Genomic DNA, 18,307 nt, shown 5'->3' with positions numbered 1-18,307 from the left:
ATCTAAGTAACTGGACTGCACCAGCCCATATTTTATTACTCAGAACTGATTTAAATAAAAATGACAGTATTTGAACCATGAGAACCAATGATAAAACCCTAAATCAATGTTTGTAATGCTTTGGTATGTCATCTTATAATAATTTTAAAAGAACTGCAAATATGTTGAGCCAGAAGCAGTATAAATTAACATATATTAATAGAGTTCATTTGTATATTTGTATATATAGATATATATTTTTATTTTATTTTTTTTTAAGATTTTATTTATTTATTTTACAGACAGAGATCACAAGAAGTCAGAGAGGCAGGCGTGGGGAGGGGGGAGCAGGCTCCCGGCCGAGCAGAGCAGAGAGCCCGATGCCAGGCTCGATCCCAGGACCCTGAGATCATGACCTGAGCCGAAGGCAGAGGCTTTAACCCACTGAGCCACGCAGGCACTCCTAGATATATATATTTTTAATATGAACGGAGACAATTATGGAAGGACCGTATGTAGAACCACCTAAGGAACTATCTCACACTCAGGAAAACTGTCTTTATGGCAGGAGGTCATACTCATTCTTCATGGTTCTTTTCATTCTATTGTTACATTAGTGCCTTTGTATACTGTCTTCTGAGAAATGAAAAAAAAAATCAACCTTGAACACAAAATTTATTATTAATACAGTAAGTGTGAGGATGACCACTAAATTAAGAATACCTTTTCCAAATAACTACCACAGCTAACACCAACATTACAGTGCCTCCTCTTTTTAAAACTTCGTGAAGTTTGTTGTTAGCTATTAAAGATTATAGCTTATTACACATCTTTTTACTAATAAGCAACTTTAATGAGAACAGCAGTAAATTCATTAAAAATTAAAAGAATTATTTGCATGAGAAAAAAATGAGTGATTCTATCTTAAGTCTCAAAAGTTTCTCTTTGTTGAAAAAGACAAAGCACCAACTCTTATCATATCAGCCTTAGGAATGTGTGGCATAATGCTCCGGAAGACAGATAAATTTAAATGTCCTTGCCAAATTGGTAAGGGCCTTACGTAAGCAGGATGGCATTCAGTCAGAGCATACAAGGTGGTCTAGTTAGGGATATTTCCTTTTTTGTAAACTGGAGAGATATGACAGGGAAGGACACAGTAAGGTTATGCATGAAAGGAAAGCGGAGGGGGTCCTGCTGGCCCAAAGTGATTCAGCAGCCGAAACACAGTAGTCAACTCAGTCTACCCCATATCTAGTCAACATCCAATTATTTGCCAAGCTTTGGGTCAGGGCACTCCAGGGTAAAACAAATGCATACCCACCTTTACCTCAAAGAACTTCCAACCCAGCGTGAAAAAAAGGCATGTACATAGCAAATTCACTTGCAAGGCACAATTTGACAAAAGGTAGGATATTTGCCTCTGAGAGACATGTGACATTTTGACAAAGTTAAATTTTGTTAGAAAAGTTAAAATTTGCGCTTGTATTAGATGACAATGGGTGAGATAAACCACATTCCTATTCCCCACTGAGTGGCTATTCTACTCTAAAGGACAAATTCAGAGAAAATGGAGCAAGAGCCAACTTAATTATAGATACAAGTTACTGGAGAAAGCACTGACCTTTCCAGGGCACCTTCCCCAAATTTAATACAACTGAAAAAAAGCAAAGTCTTCTTTGAACACTATGTTAAAATTTAAGTTCCCTCCTTGGTTTTCAAAGTTCTACAAAACAAAATTTCAGTTTACCTATCAGTCTCATTTCTTAGAATAAGATGCAACTCTTTTTTCATCTGGAGAATGAGGATATTAACAACATTACTTCCGACACTTGTGCTGAGGTTGAAATGTGTTGAAATGTCTAGAACACAACTGTACCTGTATTTTTCTCTTCCCTCAGCAGAAGAGTACTCCCTTACCCTCTGTGGATCTGAACGTTATTCATCTTCATACCAGCCCAAGTACTGCCTATTCAGTCAAATTTTCTCAGACAACGTAAGCCACCAAAACCATTTGCTCCAGTGTCCTTCACCTCCTCGCACACGTGCATAAAATAAATGAGAATTTATAGTCAAGAAAAGAAAAGAATTGTATAATCACTCCCATTGTCCTCTCAACCAATCATACTTCCTTTTTCACTGCTCTACCAGGCAATATCCCCTTTAGAATGGGTATCCTGGATCCAAGGCTTCAAAGCCTTTGGCTCTGGTCTTCCTCTGGCCATAACCCCTCTCCAAAGGGACAGGTGTCTGCCAGACCAAGAGAGGATGAGTACACTCAGAGCTGCACTTGCCTTCTGGAGCAGCACTGCCCAATGGAATTTTCTGCAATGATGAAAATGTTAGTCATCCTCACTGTCCAATATGGTAGCCCCTAGCCCCAGGTGGCTATTACACATATGAAATAGGACTAGTGCTGCTGAGGAATTATTTTATTTGAATTGATTTACATTTAAACTTAAACAGCCACATGGAACCAGTGACCACAATATTGGCTACCAAGATCTGTTATCAAGACACTGGATAAAAAAAAAAAAAAAAAAAAAAAAGACCACCAATGAATGATCTCCTTGCTGCCAGTCCATTGCTTACTTGCTTTTTTTTCATCTTCTTTGATGTTCCATAAGATTCAACATTGAATAATCACCTGTTAAGTATTTTGTTTCTTTTGAGCTCTGGAGCACCGTACTTGCCTGGGTTTTTGCCTGTGCACCTGGTAGTCTTCTTTACTGACTCCACATACTGTGCTCAAGCTTTCAGTACTGAAATTCCTCAGGGTTAGTCCTGCACCCTCTACTCTGTTTACACTCTTTTATGAAATCTCATTTGTCAATATAGCATTCACTATGAAACCTCCATTTCCAAACACAGGTCCCCACAGCCATTAGTTCATTTGAAATCTTCACTTAGCATCCAAATCTAACAAACCCAGAACAACACTCTTAATTTCTCTTCCCAGTAAAAAGTCATCTCCTTTTACAGTCTTCCCTATGTCATTACACTATCAACATCTACTTAGGAGCTCCAGACCAAACAACCCTTTCTCTTTTATCAACCCTAAAACCCAATCTACCAGTGACCACTTTTCACTAAACTTCTAGAACCTTCTAATATCACGAACCTAGTCCAAGTCACCCCCATCTCTAGTCTCAACTCCCAAGAAGTCTACAGACTTGTCTTCCTGCTTCTACACTTTGCTCTCATCACCAGCCAGCCCAATGAAGCAGCCGCACTTTCAAATAGGAGGTAATGGAAGGATCAGTGATAGTGGTCATTTGAATCAAGACTTGAAGTAAGAGCCAGAGGAAGAAGTTGTCAGATACCCAGGCTTAGTGACAGTGGTCATTTAAATCAAGACTTGAAGTAAGAGCCAGAGGAAGAAGTTGTCGGATACCCAGGAAAAGAGATATCCGGGGAGGGGGACAAGCAAAGGACTTTAAAACTATGAACGAAAAATAGCTTTTATTCTAAGAGAAATGGAAAAATGCTGAAAAGTTCTAAGTAAGAAGAAAAAGCTGCTACGTAGAGTATGGGCTGAAGGGGCAAACATGGAAGTTACGTACCCCTGAAGAGGCTCTCGGTGCAGTTTGGGTGAGCAAACTGTGGAGGTGGAGAGGAATTCAGAGGTAAGGCATATTGAGAAGTCATGAATTCGATGTGGAAGATGAAGGAGCAAAGGGTATCCAGGAGAACTCCTATAGTTTTAGCTTATGAAATTCAACAATGGTTGGTGCTACCTACACCAAGACGGGGATGACAAGGTAAGGAACCGATCATTCAGACGGGCTGTAGTACTGGAGGTTTTACAGAAGCATCAGCTGAACAGGTTTCAAAAAGGGACAAACGTCACCGGGCGCCAACATATGGGAGTGCTACGAAGTTGAAAGTCTTTGAAATTCTAGCTTCCGGGTACCTACAATATGCCCTTGATAGTCTGGATCTGGAGGGCTGACGTTCTTGCTAGAGAGTTAAGTAGAGAGGCCAGTTCTATACACAAACACAGAGCACACAGACTCTCTCAGATTCTCTCTAGCTACCTTCCAGGACATCCTTTAATTCTGCATTAAATCGGTGCTTAGTGCTGGAAAATCTGTGCTTAATTGTAGCCAAATGACAAAATTAACTAGTAGCAACAGGGTACACAGCAAGGGCTCTTCTTGTATAATGGCATTAACCATATCACCAGAGAGAGAAACAACTCTACTGGAACCTTCAAAATGCCCAATGTTTAGAAAGAAAGAAAGAAAGAAAGAAAGAAAGAAAGAAAAGAAAAGAAAAGAAAATCAAGGTATAAATTTTGTTAGTGTCAAGATCAAAATCACTCACTCACTAGCTCTGATCACACACTCACAAAATTAATCAGCATCAGAAACACCAAATAATTTCAAAAACAGAAATCGGTGATACATGGGCCACTGCAGAAGTATGGGCTGCCCAATTTTAATCTAGATGGATACTCTAAGGCCATCCATCCACACACTAAATAATTTTTAAAAAACTTAAAGAGAGCAAAGCTAATAAAAAGGCTATTTCATTTTTTAACAAAAGGTCTGTTTTGTTTAAATTGATTTTAAAAATACTACTCCTATCCATCTATTCATCTACTTGACCTTTAAAATCTTTGTAAACAAATAAATATTTATCTAAAGTTGTCCAAATTTTATTTCCATGAATAAAAAAAATGAATTCTGAAACAGTTTTCTCAGGCAAACCAAAATAAAGGACTGTATGACAAATGACTGAATGCATAATAATATGATGGTCTTTTGTAAATTTGTTTTATTTGTAATAAAACAAACACTGATATTGATCATTAAATTAAAATATCTGATGAAAAACTTTATAATTTTTAGATAAAAAGAATTTAGACTTTAGAGATGATGTTAGATTATCTCTTAATATTTTTATTATAATAGTTTTGTTAAATCATTAAGGCTGCCTTGAATTACGAAGGCTTTTGGTGGGGAAATTAGATCTTGCTGCTATTCAAAGCACCGAAGACAACATTCAGCATGCAGAATTCTATTACTTATTGTTTCATGAAAACTTTAGCAGGAGAAGAATAGATTTTCTTTGTCTTTCATCTGCATTAGTTAAAAAGGTTATTGTGCTTCTGTTTCTTAAAAACAATATGGTAAGTAATATCCAAAAGGAGAAAAATGAAAAAAGAGATACACAAAACTTACTGGATTTGTCAAAAAAGAAACAACCAATACACAAAAAATAAATGTTTTTATGGTTTATGAACCTTTCTTACAAGAATAAAATACCTTTTGAAAAGTAAGAAATCACATAAGACTTTAGGGGACTTGAGAGGACTCAACACTTGAGTCTTTTCTGCTGTCATGCTTTGTACTCTTCCTTTATTTTCAAAAAGCTTAACTATGAAGGCTTCACTGCTTGGAAAAGTCATTTAGAAAATATGGTCAACAAGTGAAAAACCACTCAACACTAAAAATTTTAGTATCATGTTTCTGTAAATCTGCAACATAGGAACCACACTGATCGCGTAAGCTAATGGACCTTCACAGATTATTTTAGTTCCAGACTGATTTATTTAGACTTGTCAGAATCTTTTCATATCACAAGTCCTTCTGCATAGTTTCTAATGGAATCCAAATCAAAGCATGCACCTGTGCCCTACTTTTAAAAGGGAGTTGGAAGATTGGGGAGAGGCACAGAATGCCACTAGGTGAGCAGAAGCTACATTTATAGATAAGTATGCATATCAATGTACAGATCTATGTATTTAAGTGTGTATGTGTGTATATATGTATCTGTATATGTATGTGTGCACATAAATCTATAAAGGCAAATTTCCATTTTATCTATATAGTCCCTTTATAATGACTTATGACATTAGGAGTCCAAAGTTCAAATTACTCTAACCATCAGTGATAGCAATGTCCTTGAACACCTAGGTACACAGGCAGGACAATACTGCTTAACACCTACAATGCGGGAACTATGTTTATTATATACATCAAGAAACTAGAGATCTGAGAAGTTAGCCTTTTAATTTCCCAACATATATATTTAGAATCTAAGCAATTATTCTTCTTCTCAATGACCAGGTGCTATGATTTTAATGCCTGATTGCTAAGACACCTATAGAAAACCCAAAGACAGATATGTGGGTTAAATTTGAAAATCAAGGAGTTAACCCATTGTTAACATATACATATGTTAACATACACAAAAGGTACACACGTTAATGAACTTGTTTTCACTTGTTTAAAAAAAGTTAGCATATGGGGTGCCTGGATGGCTCAGTGGGTTAAGCTGCTGCCTTCGGCTCAGGTCATGATCTCAAGGTCCTGGGATGGAGTCCCGCATCGCATCGGGCTCTCTGCTCAGCAGAGGGCCTGCTTCCCTTCCTCTCTCTCTGCCTGCCTCTCTGCCTACATATGATCTCTCTCTGTCAAATAAATAATTAAATCTTAAAAAAAAAAAACAGTTAGCATATACACACATTTAAAAATCAAGTTTTGAAAGATTATCTTTCATCCAAAAGACCCAATAGTATAATTAAGTTTCTGAGATGTTTTTATTTTAAAAATATCAGCAAGGATAATATAAAATAAAGGGTTAATACAATTTAAAAAATTAGTAAAAAGTTGGGTCAACAACAAAATAATTTAAAAAATATTTAAACAAAATGTCACTGTGCTACTTTTTTTAGAAAATTGTAAGAAAAAGGGAATTAAATATAATCACATCTTTTCAAAATGTTGGTTGTGAGGGAAACTTTCTAATATGAAATAGGTTTTCCATTTCTCCAAATACAAAAAGCAAAGAATTAACTAAAACAGTGGATATATAGGCCTACTTTTTACAAGATTTCCTCTAAGTAATGGTTTACGGAATTCAATTGAGAGTAACACTAAAATAGGATCATTGACTTATCAAATATTGACCATGAATATATTTGAGGCAGAGAACACACACAGTGTCTTTCAATGTGCCACAGGAGGACAGTATCTAGTCTTGTTTGTAGTTTATTATCAGATAAAGAACAATAATTTTCCGTTGACTCATCCCCACTCACTAAACTGGATTCTTTATCTTCTGCCTCATGTAAGAGTCAAGGATCAATGATTTTAGCATCACTTTGGGCCATAATTCAAGAAATTATTACCAAAAATGTCTTAGCTAGTAAGCACTAAGTAGTTAACCTTATAAAATTTCTATGTGTTTGCTTAAACTTTTTTATATTAACCCGAAGTACTCTTTCCATAAAAAGAGCAGAAAAACTTCATTCGGTTACGGGATTTTCTCATGAAAAAAAATAATCCATTTAATCCCATTAAGTTTTATTTTTAAAAGATCACATCACATAATTTTAAGTGGATTTGTTATTGTATAATTAATTGTAAGCAATGATGACTGAAGGGAGACAAAGTTAAATTGCTTAATGGAAGTTTTAAAAAATTAACAGACACTTACTTCAATAGACTTTAACCATGTGCAATCCAATGGACTGTCCTAAAAGAATTCAAAAGAAACTAGTAATTTTACATTTCCAAAGATAAAGTAATGTTGAAAACGGAAACAATACATATTTTTTTGAAAATGCTCAAAACCCTTGTAAACATGTCAAAGAATCTGAATTCTAACTTTTTAGCTGAAAACTCAAAATATGGAATGCATTTTCCTAGACTATTCTAACATTTCTTTTCACATGAATGAAAACTAAATATGAAAGGACAAAACCAGAAATACTTCCAATAGAAAGCTAAAAGCTCATTTAGGAAACATGCACATACATATAAATATATTTTCATGAGTAGGGGTAAGTTAGGGAAGATTACAAGAATAAACTTTGGTCCAAAGATTTACATTTTTATATTAAAAATCAAATGTTCTTTTAAAATAAATTTTCACATATTTCAGAAAATGCAGACTGCCTCCCACATTGCGGCTACATAAGGATAAAAATCCCACTTGCCTAGAATGACCTAGAGTAAGAACCATCTCCTGTCCTCTAACAGCTGAATACATTACAGATGGGACAAATAAAGGTCACTTCTTCAATAATTTCTTAGATTAATACATGCTGTAACTGAATTACTTCTGCCTTAAAAAAATGAAATTTAAAAATGAAATGAAGGCCCAGAAATACAGCTTTCAAGAACCATAGGGGATGATGGGTTTTGGACAAGTACATGTTCCAAATAATCATACTCAAAGTTGGCTTTAGAAGGAAACTTCTACGATAATTGTGCATTTTCTTGCCTTCTTAACCAAAATGGGGATATTACCATCTTTTCTTGGGGAGGACCCATTTATATACATCAACTTTTATCTTCTTCTGAACAGGTGGCTGCTGTTACACGTGTAGATGACAAGAAAGGCAAAAATTTGTAAACTCTACAGTTTTCCTGTAAGTTTCATTTCTCATGAAGTTTCTGTTGATAGCTTCTATTTCTGGATCATTTCTTTCTTTCTTATTAGTTAGGCAGAGTAATCATGAGAAACTCCTGAGCAACGTAACATAATAACAAAATTATCTTCCAAAAAAAGTTAAAATATTTAAATACAGGTTTGAAATGTTGAATTCAAAAGCCAAAGTAATTAATCCTCCCCCACCCAAATAGTCACTAACCTTCTAGAACACAGCTTCCTGGTATTATCACGTGTGGTTGCTTTGTCAATAGCATTCATTCACAGTATCTTGTTTCTGTGTTAGTACAAGAAGCAACTTGGTGGCAAGAATTTACCTTACGGCCCAGTTTGATTTTTTAATGGTATTAAGTCAAGAATTCAAAGACTCTGGGGCACCTGGGTGGCTCAGTGGGTTAAGCTCAGGTCATGATCTCAGGGCTCTCTGCTCAGCGGGGAGCCTGCTTCCTCCTCTCTCTCTCTCTGCCCACTTGTGATCTATCTCTCTATCAAATAAATAAATAAAATCTTAAAAAAAAAAGAATTCAAAAACTATGGATTTGGATATCTTACTAAGGCCTTGTTTTAGAATCTACAAACTCTTCTCTATCAGCAGAAGTCTCTTCTGAACTGTTTCATAACCTAAACATTATTCTGGAATAACCCAAGAAAAAAATGGGGCAACAATGGAAGGCAAAGAGAGTACAATTATTTTAAAAAAAAAAAAAAAAAGGCAGTGATCTCACTTCTTCAGGATCAATTCTAACTCTTTACTGCAACAGAACAGTATTACTGTTCTCAAGTAATAAAACTAATTTTGGAAAGAACTTTGAGTGAACATTTTTTAAAATGTCACAATCAAATGACTACACATATATTTAGTTGTATTTGAACACTCTAAGATTATAGCCACTAAGGTTTTTATCCACTTTGGCAGATAAAATGTTTATATGAAATAGGAGTATTAGGAACTATGGTGGTTCACACACACACACACACACACACACCCCAACCAAATTCCTATTTTGTCTAAATTGCTATGGCAGAAGCCATTGACAAAAATCCAATGCCCATTAGTTAGGAATCTGACAAATAAACTAGGCTCTATCCATACAATAGGGTACTACACAGCTATTGAAATAAATGGCTTAGAACTGCAAATTGCTAGAGTTATCTTCTTCAGTTAAGAAAAAAAAAATTACAAATGAGTATATTCTGCAAGATGCAATTTGCATATTCTTAATATAGGCACAGACCATCCTGCTGTTACAACGCACCACCTACCTTGGCTACATCTGTGGGGATGGAGATAAGTGCGGTGAAGCTACTATTTTTTAGGCACAACCATCTTTGATTGTTTCTTCTATCAAGAGCATATTGCTTTTGTTAAAATAAAAAAATAGACGGATGATTGAAATCAACCACTTTTGCTGCCAGTGTAAATGTGTTCAGATAATATAGTGATCGAGAGAGAAAACTTCAAAAATAAAAAACAAAAGACACACACAACCCTCTAGTTGTTTCCTATTTTGCTGACTGCTTTTCAGCCCTGAAGCCGACTTCCTAATATCTGATTTTGAAAAGGCATGCTTCAAAAAATCCATGACCCACACCTCTGCATTACTCTTCCAATTAGCACTGGGTCAGAAAGAGGGGCACCTTCCAATCTCTTTGCTAATGACTAAATAAACACAATCCATGTGATCTAATTTAATTATGTGTGTGGTGCAGATCTTTTCATTAGCTTTAGCTGAATATCTGAAAATAATTTGATCAGCTCATTTTTCCTCAGCCTCATTGTTTTAGAATGCATTCGATCAACAATATTGAGTGCTTACGATGTGCCAGATACTGCTCTATATAGATTTTTTTTTTTTTTTTTTTTTTTAAAGAAAGAAACACAATAGTGGGTTTCTCTAAATCAGGTCCAGTAAAGAGACAGGTGCCACGCTGGGTATTTTAAAAAGAGGAGATTTTAATACAGGTAACAACAGAGCTTGGAGAATAGTGAAGAATAGTGAAGTAACCCAGATTAGCAACACCAGAAACTCCCAAAGCCAGTCTCATCCCATGAACTGGAAAGGCAAAGGAGAAAAGGATGTTGAAAGTGTCCAGGGCTGGCTTCATTTGAATGGAATTAGAACAACAGTAGGGACTGCCCCAGGAGCTGGGAGACAGAGACAGCCACTGCTAGAAAATGCTGCGCAAGTAAGAGAGAGAGAGAACCCTACTTTTCCATTCAATTAGCTTTCCTACTTGCCTGCCAATGTCTCCTACTGGTCAACCTTCTTGAAAAGCCAGGGGGCCAGAGAACTTGGAAAACATAATTTGCAACAGAATGGATGATGCTAAGAGACATTCAGTCTTCAGTAAGGACTAATGAGCACTTTGAGTCTCAAAATCTGTAAAACTGCCCTCACTTTCCAGATGTCTATAAACCACAGACGTGAGCACACAAGCATGCGCACAGAACACATGTGTATATATGTGCCCAGCCAGACCAGCGATGAAATAATGCCCTATAAGGAGGTTACGGAGTACAGCCTTTAGAGCTTATGGGGGTCTAAGAGACTCTCTGGATCCCCTAATCTCATCGCCTTTTTTATTCTTTTAAAATTTATGTCTAGGTAGTTTGTAATAGGTTGCCACCAAGAACGCCATTATATTTTTGATTTAGCTATTAATGGAGCATAGATATGCTATTTATTTTAAAAGCACCCTTAGTTTACTGAATTCAAGTCATTTAACTCTAACCACTCTTTTCTTTAATTTGAGGTACTCAATCACATTCTCTTGAATTAATGAAATATTTATCTAAAATTATCCACTGCTTACTCTTTTTGTGTTCCATGTAGACACTGAGTAGGTGTTCTAAGACAAAATATAAGAATAGTAATAATAATGATGATTGTTCTAATAGGCTGTTTGTTTTCTGATTTTGATGGAAACTTGTTATTTTTTTCCATTAAATATCATGTTAACTATTAGTTAGAAGAAACTCCTATTCCAATATTAAATAAGTTCCATTTTTCAGTATTTCTATAAGGAAAGGCTGTTGAATTCTATCAATTGTCAGGATTTACTGAGAGGATTATAGAGTAATAGTTCTTCTTTAACAATGGATTTCCTTTTTATTCATTTTTCTGTCTCCTTTTCCTCTTAATCCTCCCATATTTCTTGGCTTATATCCAAGAAAGCCAACCAGCGAAAGTCTTCCTTTGCGGCTATCCCCCTGTTCATGAGCCATGCAGCCCCAGTGTGAGTTGGATCTGTGGTTCTTCAACATTTCCTCACTAGTTCCACCCCTGCTGGATAATGAATGAGAAGCTGCTTCTTCGCTGCCAGATCCTCGCTTTTATTCAGTTTCCAGATTCAGAGCTATCCTAAATAGCTGAGGTTACTTAAAGTTTAACTTCGGTGTCATAAAGGAATTTATTTTTATATATCCTAGAACTGCTAAAGAACTTAGAACTCTTTTGCCCTTATTCTACAGTGAAAAACAAAACAAAACAAAAACAAATCACCCAAAACCCAGTTAAGTAATTTTTTCCAGTGGTATGCAGAAATGCCTAGTAGACATGTAGCCAACATCTCCACCTGCCAACCAGGTAGGAGTTTTCACATACCATAATTATTGCCTTGTCTGTTTGGTTCGGGCAATGGAACTTTCCCCATATGAAAGTATATTCAAGACCTGAGACATGAGAAAAGGAAATCACATGCCTTGATCCATAGCAGTCAACCTACTGTCTTCACGGTGGGCAGTAAGTAACGCTTACACTGAACAGAAAGGTCACTGAGTGAATAAAGAGCCATGTGTTGAATGAACAGCCATGGACAGCCATGGCTGGCAGTACCCGGGCATGGGATGAGAGTCAGGGATACCCCCAGAGAAGAATGAATGACAGGACACAGCAAAAGACTGACCTGACCGGAATGGAAAATAAGGTAGTACTGATGTTAGGTTAGCAAGTTTTGCAGCCCTAGATCTGAAGTTTGCTCATTAGGAAATAGGTCAGTGAGAAATTACCATAGGATTATGGAAAAGGGAAACATACCAAGAGGCTACAATCAAAGACGGGTTTTTGAGGAATCATGCTCCAAGCATCCTTCACATTCAAAAGAAGTAATATCAAAATTATCTGCTGTAAGGCAAGACATGCTGCCTCTGATGAGTTCCTTAGAACTCAGATAATAGGTTATATTGAACAAACAGTCCCCAATTAACTGATTTTATATCTTTGGATGAGAAACAATTTCTGATGAAATCAAACTATCACACTGAGAGCAAAAGTAAAGGAAGTGTGACAGAAGGGAAGACTTCCTGAATGTCCAGTCTGTGCCAAGCCATATGCTGAGGACGACCGTGGAACCCCGCCACAGAACCAGTGAGCTTCCAAGGCTGTAAGACATTAGAAAAAGCTGATAGCAAAAGTATGGCATTTTCAGCTTAATCTACCAAAAAAAAAAAAAAAAGTTAACATAAAAATCATCAGAACTACATAATCTAGATCTGATATTCGGTTTTCACCTCCAACTAATTCACTTCTTCTTTGAAGCATTTCAAGGTCTAATAAGAATTTCTCTAAATCTAGGCTCTCTTGTTTAGAAACAGCAATTCTTGTCACATTTTGTTCTTTACCTTAGAACCTAAAAACTCTTTTTGTTTTTGGAGATTCATTAAGTCCATAAACATGGTCCCTGAACGACAGACTCAAGTTTTTTCCTGCTGTAATACAAAGACTAACGATTGGTTCGCCACCAAGAGAATGACAGATTGGATTGTTTGTGAAAGTGAAGCCTTCCACTTTATTCTATCTATGTTTTATCGGTTAAAAATTCTAAACTGTGGGGCGCCTGGGTGGCTCAGTAGGTTAAGCCACTGCCTTCGGCTCAGGTCATGATCTCAGGGTCCTGGGATCGAGTCCCACATCGGGCTCTCTGCTCAGCAGGGAGCCTGCTTCCTCCTCTCTCTCTGCCTGCCTCTCTGCCTACTTGTGATCTCTCTCTGTCAAATAAATAAATAAAATCTTTAAAAAAAAAAAATTCTAAACTGATAATACAAAAAAAAAAAAAAAATTCTCTCTTGAGCAAAGGCTTGTGTCATATTCCACATCTAATCTCAAAATGCACCAGACCTGAGAAACCAATAGTTACTTTTAGATCTGGCATGTCTATCTTTGACATGATAGTAAAGTTCATGTACACTCACACTTGTGTTCTCAATCTGCTTCCCATGGCAAAATGACCTTGAAATTTCTAAGTCATGGTGAAAGGAGAGAACATCATATTCGCAACATATTGAAATCATTGAAGAAAGCTTTTTTATGGTGGGGGGAGGGGAGAGACTGCCTCAAATGAAAGTTAACTTTGTTAACTCAAACTCATATAGCGAGGGCAGTGTCCTGCTTTCCTCGTCCTCTTCAGTCTCGTATCTCCCAAGGTACCAGCAATCATTCTGTAATACACATCTCACAACATCAGGCCCCTACTTCCAGTGTTTCTTCTGTTCTCCAATTTTCTTAGGATAATTTTCAAACCCTTCTTATGATATGGTTTCTGTTTATTTCTTTACAATCATATTAGTCCACTTGTATCAGCCCCCTACTTGCCCTATAAATGGAATATTCTGGACCTACAAGGTTCCATGCTCCCTCTTCCTTCTGGGCCCATGGGAAGATGGTGATCCCTGCCAGTGAATTCTTCTCCCTTGTTCCAGCCACCTGCCTAACTCCTATTTCCCCTGTAGTCATGAACTTAAATTTCACTTCCTCTAAGACAGAGAACTTGACCTCTAAAATTTGGGTTAAACAGCCCTCCCTAATGCATATTTCCTATTAAAGTGCTTTTCTTATTCTTACTAAAAATTTTATTCCCCTTTTGTATCATCTGTGCCAAAAAGACACTGCAAAACGTTCAAAGGGCAAATTAACCTATGTTAAAAAGTGATCATCAGGTTAATAATTTTCAGATACAAATGGCAGCAATGCATATTTTTTTCTCCACCTCTTCTTTTTTAATCTTTATTATTTTTTTAAAGATTCTATTTATTTATCTGACAGAGAGAGGTCACAAGTAGGCAGAGAGGCAGGCAGAGAGAGAGGATAGGGGAAGCAGGCTCCCTGCTGAACAAGGAGCCCAATGTGGGGCTCGATCCCAAGACCCTGGGATCATAACCTGAGCCGAAGGCAGAGGCTTTAACCCACTGAGCCACCCAGGCGCCTCTTCTTTTTTAAAGAAAGCCTTATTATAGGACATCTGTAGGATGTTTTCTATTGTACTCGATTTGTCCACTAACCCAAAGCTGAAGACAGAAAGATAAGCCACTTCCTATTTAAACAGAATCATAAATATCTGCTGCCAGACAATTCCCTCAGGGCTTTTTAAAAAATGTGGCTGAAAAAGCTCTGCTACTCATAACCATAATCTGAGTCTGGCCCACTTCTTAAGTTCTTAAGAGAAAGGTTAGGAGAAAAAGGACAGAATCAGAGAGTCAACTGTCCTCTACGTAGGCTGTCAGGGCAGGGAAAGGAGGATTAATTTAACCAAAGGTAAATGGGATGGACAACAACAAAATCTACCATAAATAGGACAATACTTTCAAGAAGGTGAAATTTGATATTTCAAGCCTTGATTGGACATATATTAAGGTGATACGCTTATGGATTACCCTTCTAAAACGGGGAAAAAGAAATTAGAGACCAATCGGTAATGAAGGGTGGTGGAATGAGCACGGAGCCCACACTCCCACTTTTTGGCTTTACCTTATGTGAGGGTCCTATGAATTAAGGGACATTGTAGAAGGAAGCCAGGTTGGCACCTCAGAATAGTTATCCGGCCACACAAGGCAACAGCAGTGGGAAGAGGCCATGAAATATGGCTTCTTCTGATGGCAGCTGTCGAAGGAGATGGGGCGAAAAGGTTATGTCAGCGCCAGATGTCCTACCCTCCAAAGCTGCTCAGGAGGCCAACCACCAGAGGCCTCCTGCCCAGAGAGGGTGCTGGAGGGACCAATGGCAGGCCAAAAGGAAACATGGCTGCCCGGCTTTGGAAGGTTCTCTGGGAAAGGGCAAGAAAAGTGATCATCGTCCATATGGAAAACTCTGCATCAGTGAGGCCATCGGCAGTTAAGGAGACCAAGCCAGATCAAACTGTGGAGTCTGTCTCACTACTGCCCCTCTGCCCTCCCACCCCCTATTCCCACCTATTAAAAGAAAAAAAATGAAAGTTGACCCAGAGACCAACACCACCTCCTTCTCCTTCTCTAAGATATATTCCAAGGTGAGAAATAAGGAGGAAGTAAAAACACAGAATTCACTTTCCTCTTCCAAGCCATCTGCAAAAGAAAAGAGCTTAAAGTTGGGTATGAGGTTGCAGCATGAAACTGAAATGACTAAAATTCACTAAGAAGTTACAGAAACCCTTCAAAATGAAATGTCAATTAAGGGATAGGAATGCGAGCCCGGGGGGCCTCAGGAAAAATACAAAGTAATTCCACGTTAATACTTGACCAAATTCAGATTGTTCAATAAACTGATTAGAGATCTGTCATCATAAAGGGTTTGACATACACATGAAAGTAAACTACCCAAGGGAGGAAATGACTTGCTAGATCTCTACATATTAAAGACAAAATTTATTTAAGCTATTCCTTAATACTCAATAGACGAATCCTTCTGTTCCTAACCACCTCTCTTTCCAATAAGTTTTATTAATTGCTAGTCACATAGCAAAACAGGTGTCTCCAAAATGTGAGAACACATCCTAACCCCTTTAATACATGTTTTTCAATATATTACATTTTAGAATAATTTTCAACTTCAGTGAAATTCATTCAGGGTTCTATGCCTTAATGAGATGATTACATGGTATGCAAATAAAGTCTTCTGCAGCTCTGTTATTACTCCTGAAAAAAATCTCACTAAGTACATAGATTACTGACTCTGAAACTACCACAATTTCTGACTTCTAAGAAAAACTAATCATACATAGGTAAGAAATTGGGTTTTGCAACAATACAACTGAAATCTCATTCTTGGGGGGAAAACAAGTAAAGTCAATTCAACAGTGCTGCCAAAATGAGCCTAATTTCTACAGGTTTTTCCTTTAGCAAGGACACTCTATTGGCTTACTCAGTGCACTGCTCTTGACTCTAAACGCAGCTATACGAAACACTCCACACACGTCCTAATCAGAGTAAGATTTTTGTTGGCCCATCTGCTATAAATTTTATGCCAAGAACCAAGAAAAATCTTGGAAGTTCTAAGTCCTAGTTGTAAAAACAGAAGATAAATTTTGAATCATAGACTGTTAGCCCTGCAAAAACACTCCAATGACAACTTGATTAATTCAGAGCCTGTTCTGATTGAAGTGTCTTTTCCCCTAAAAGAAATAATAGATTTCTCTAAACAGTATAACTGCACACACGCTAAAACAGTTTAACATAGATCACCCTTAATTGTGTTTTTGTGTTGATGTTTATATGTTGTCTGTCCAAAAACTTGAGCCACGTTCAGCAAACATCCTATAATTAGCTATGGCTTCACCTACAGAGACAAGCAGCACAATGATCTCAGGTTCTTAATATTCCTTTGAAATTTATTTCAAAGCTGAGCTAAACAAATCAGTCAGAAAGCTTCAGCCAAGCGGTCCACCCACGTTCAACAACCTTTTCTCTACCTAATGATAATTACAGTCTGTAGAACAGGCAGCCTCTAATAAAGGACAGCAACTTTAGAAGACAGATACCTGTAGGGGCCTTTCTGTTGCCATAGAAATATCTTTAGGCCACCTTGTCCTCAGCATGAAACATTACCTCCACATTAACCTGCTATTAAGGGCACATGCACACGTGTGTGTGTGTGTGTGTGTGTGTGTGTCTGGGCTGGGGTATATATTAGCCCAAATTATAGGATAACTCACCCTGTCCTGATGGTTATAAATGATATGTGGTTCTCAGTTCTAAAACATTCCCCAAAATGGAGAACACAAATCTTCTCCGTGACAGCAGCCCCTGACTAATGGGTTCCTGTTCCCTTGGCTCAATTGAAAACTTCCATAATGCGGCAAAGCAATAAAGATCAGCAAAGAATTCTCCATATCCCTTTCCTTCATTCTAAGCTCAAGGGTCAGTGCCTTCTTAAAGTAAAGGCATCAGCCACAGTTGTGAAACAGGGAAATAAATCTCATCATGTTAACCCAAACATGAAAAACCTTTTAAAAAGCCTTCACCGGAGGGTGGGGAGACTGCAATGCTGTTTTATAATTAAAGGCTGTTTTTAAAAGAATCAGATGAACTTCCCCAAGGTATACTAATGGCTAAAAGATGTAATTTTATTTTACATATCTGTGAATTCTTTCAGTGGAAATTTGTGGCCTACCTTTTGGGACCGCAGGTACAAAATGGAACTGGGTAATCTACAGTGCTTAATCGACGCATGTTTAAGACCATTTAAACACAACATTCTAACTAAATATAAAGGATAATTTCAAAAGCAAAATAACAAAAATATAATTACTTGGGGCTTTTATGATCCCCAAATGCGGATGTTATGTCAGGGCGCAGGTAAGGAGGGAAGGAATGGGGAAGAGCATTAGAAGGGTTACAGATTTAATTAAACTCAGTGGGGGGAGGGGGGAATATGTAAAATATTAATGCTGAACTACTCTGAGGGAGGCAAGGTGTTTCTTAGTCACTTCCCATACCCAAGTTGTTTAATTTAAGATTCTTCGGCATTACAACAGGGCCTCTGACATTCGTTCTCTCAATTACTTCTAAAATTCGACCAGGGATGGAGGCAGAAGCGGAGTATCCTTCCATTTTGACAGAAGCGGATACCAAAGCTCAGGAAGATTAAGTGATTGCCCAAGTTCACAGACGTGATCACAGGGCTGCCAGGGAGTAAAAATAATTCTAACTCTACAGCCTGCGTTCTCTCCAGATTTCATT

At 37.4% G+C, this 18,307-nt stretch overlaps 1 protein-coding gene across 4 annotated transcripts in view; it reads right to left on the bottom strand.

Annotated features, from left to right (window-relative positions):
* KLF12 (Kruppel like factor 12) overlaps positions 1-18,307 on the bottom strand; it is a 435,792-nt gene that overhangs the window by 178,199 nt on the left and 239,286 nt on the right. For 2 of the 4 annotated variants that reach the window (XM_013047135.2, XM_013047136.2), the window contains exon 4: positions 7,423-7,461. The exons of the other annotated variants lie outside the window; for them this stretch is intronic. In XM_013047135.2, coding sequence (XP_012902589.1) covers positions 7,423-7,461 — 39 coding nt within the window. The remainder of the gene's footprint in view (positions 1-7,422; positions 7,462-18,307) is intronic. 4 annotated transcript variants of the gene reach the window in all.

This window comes from Mustela putorius, unplaced genomic scaffold (genome assembly GCF_011764305.1).
Source record: "Mustela putorius furo isolate JIRA1106 unplaced genomic scaffold, ASM1176430v1.1 tig00000480_pilon_pilon_pilon, whole genome shotgun sequence".
Lineage (NCBI taxonomy): Eukaryota > Metazoa > Chordata > Mammalia > Carnivora > Mustelidae > Mustela > Mustela putorius.
The sequence above is the reverse complement of the archived record's forward strand: the minus strand, read 5'-3'. Positions and strand labels throughout refer to the sequence as shown.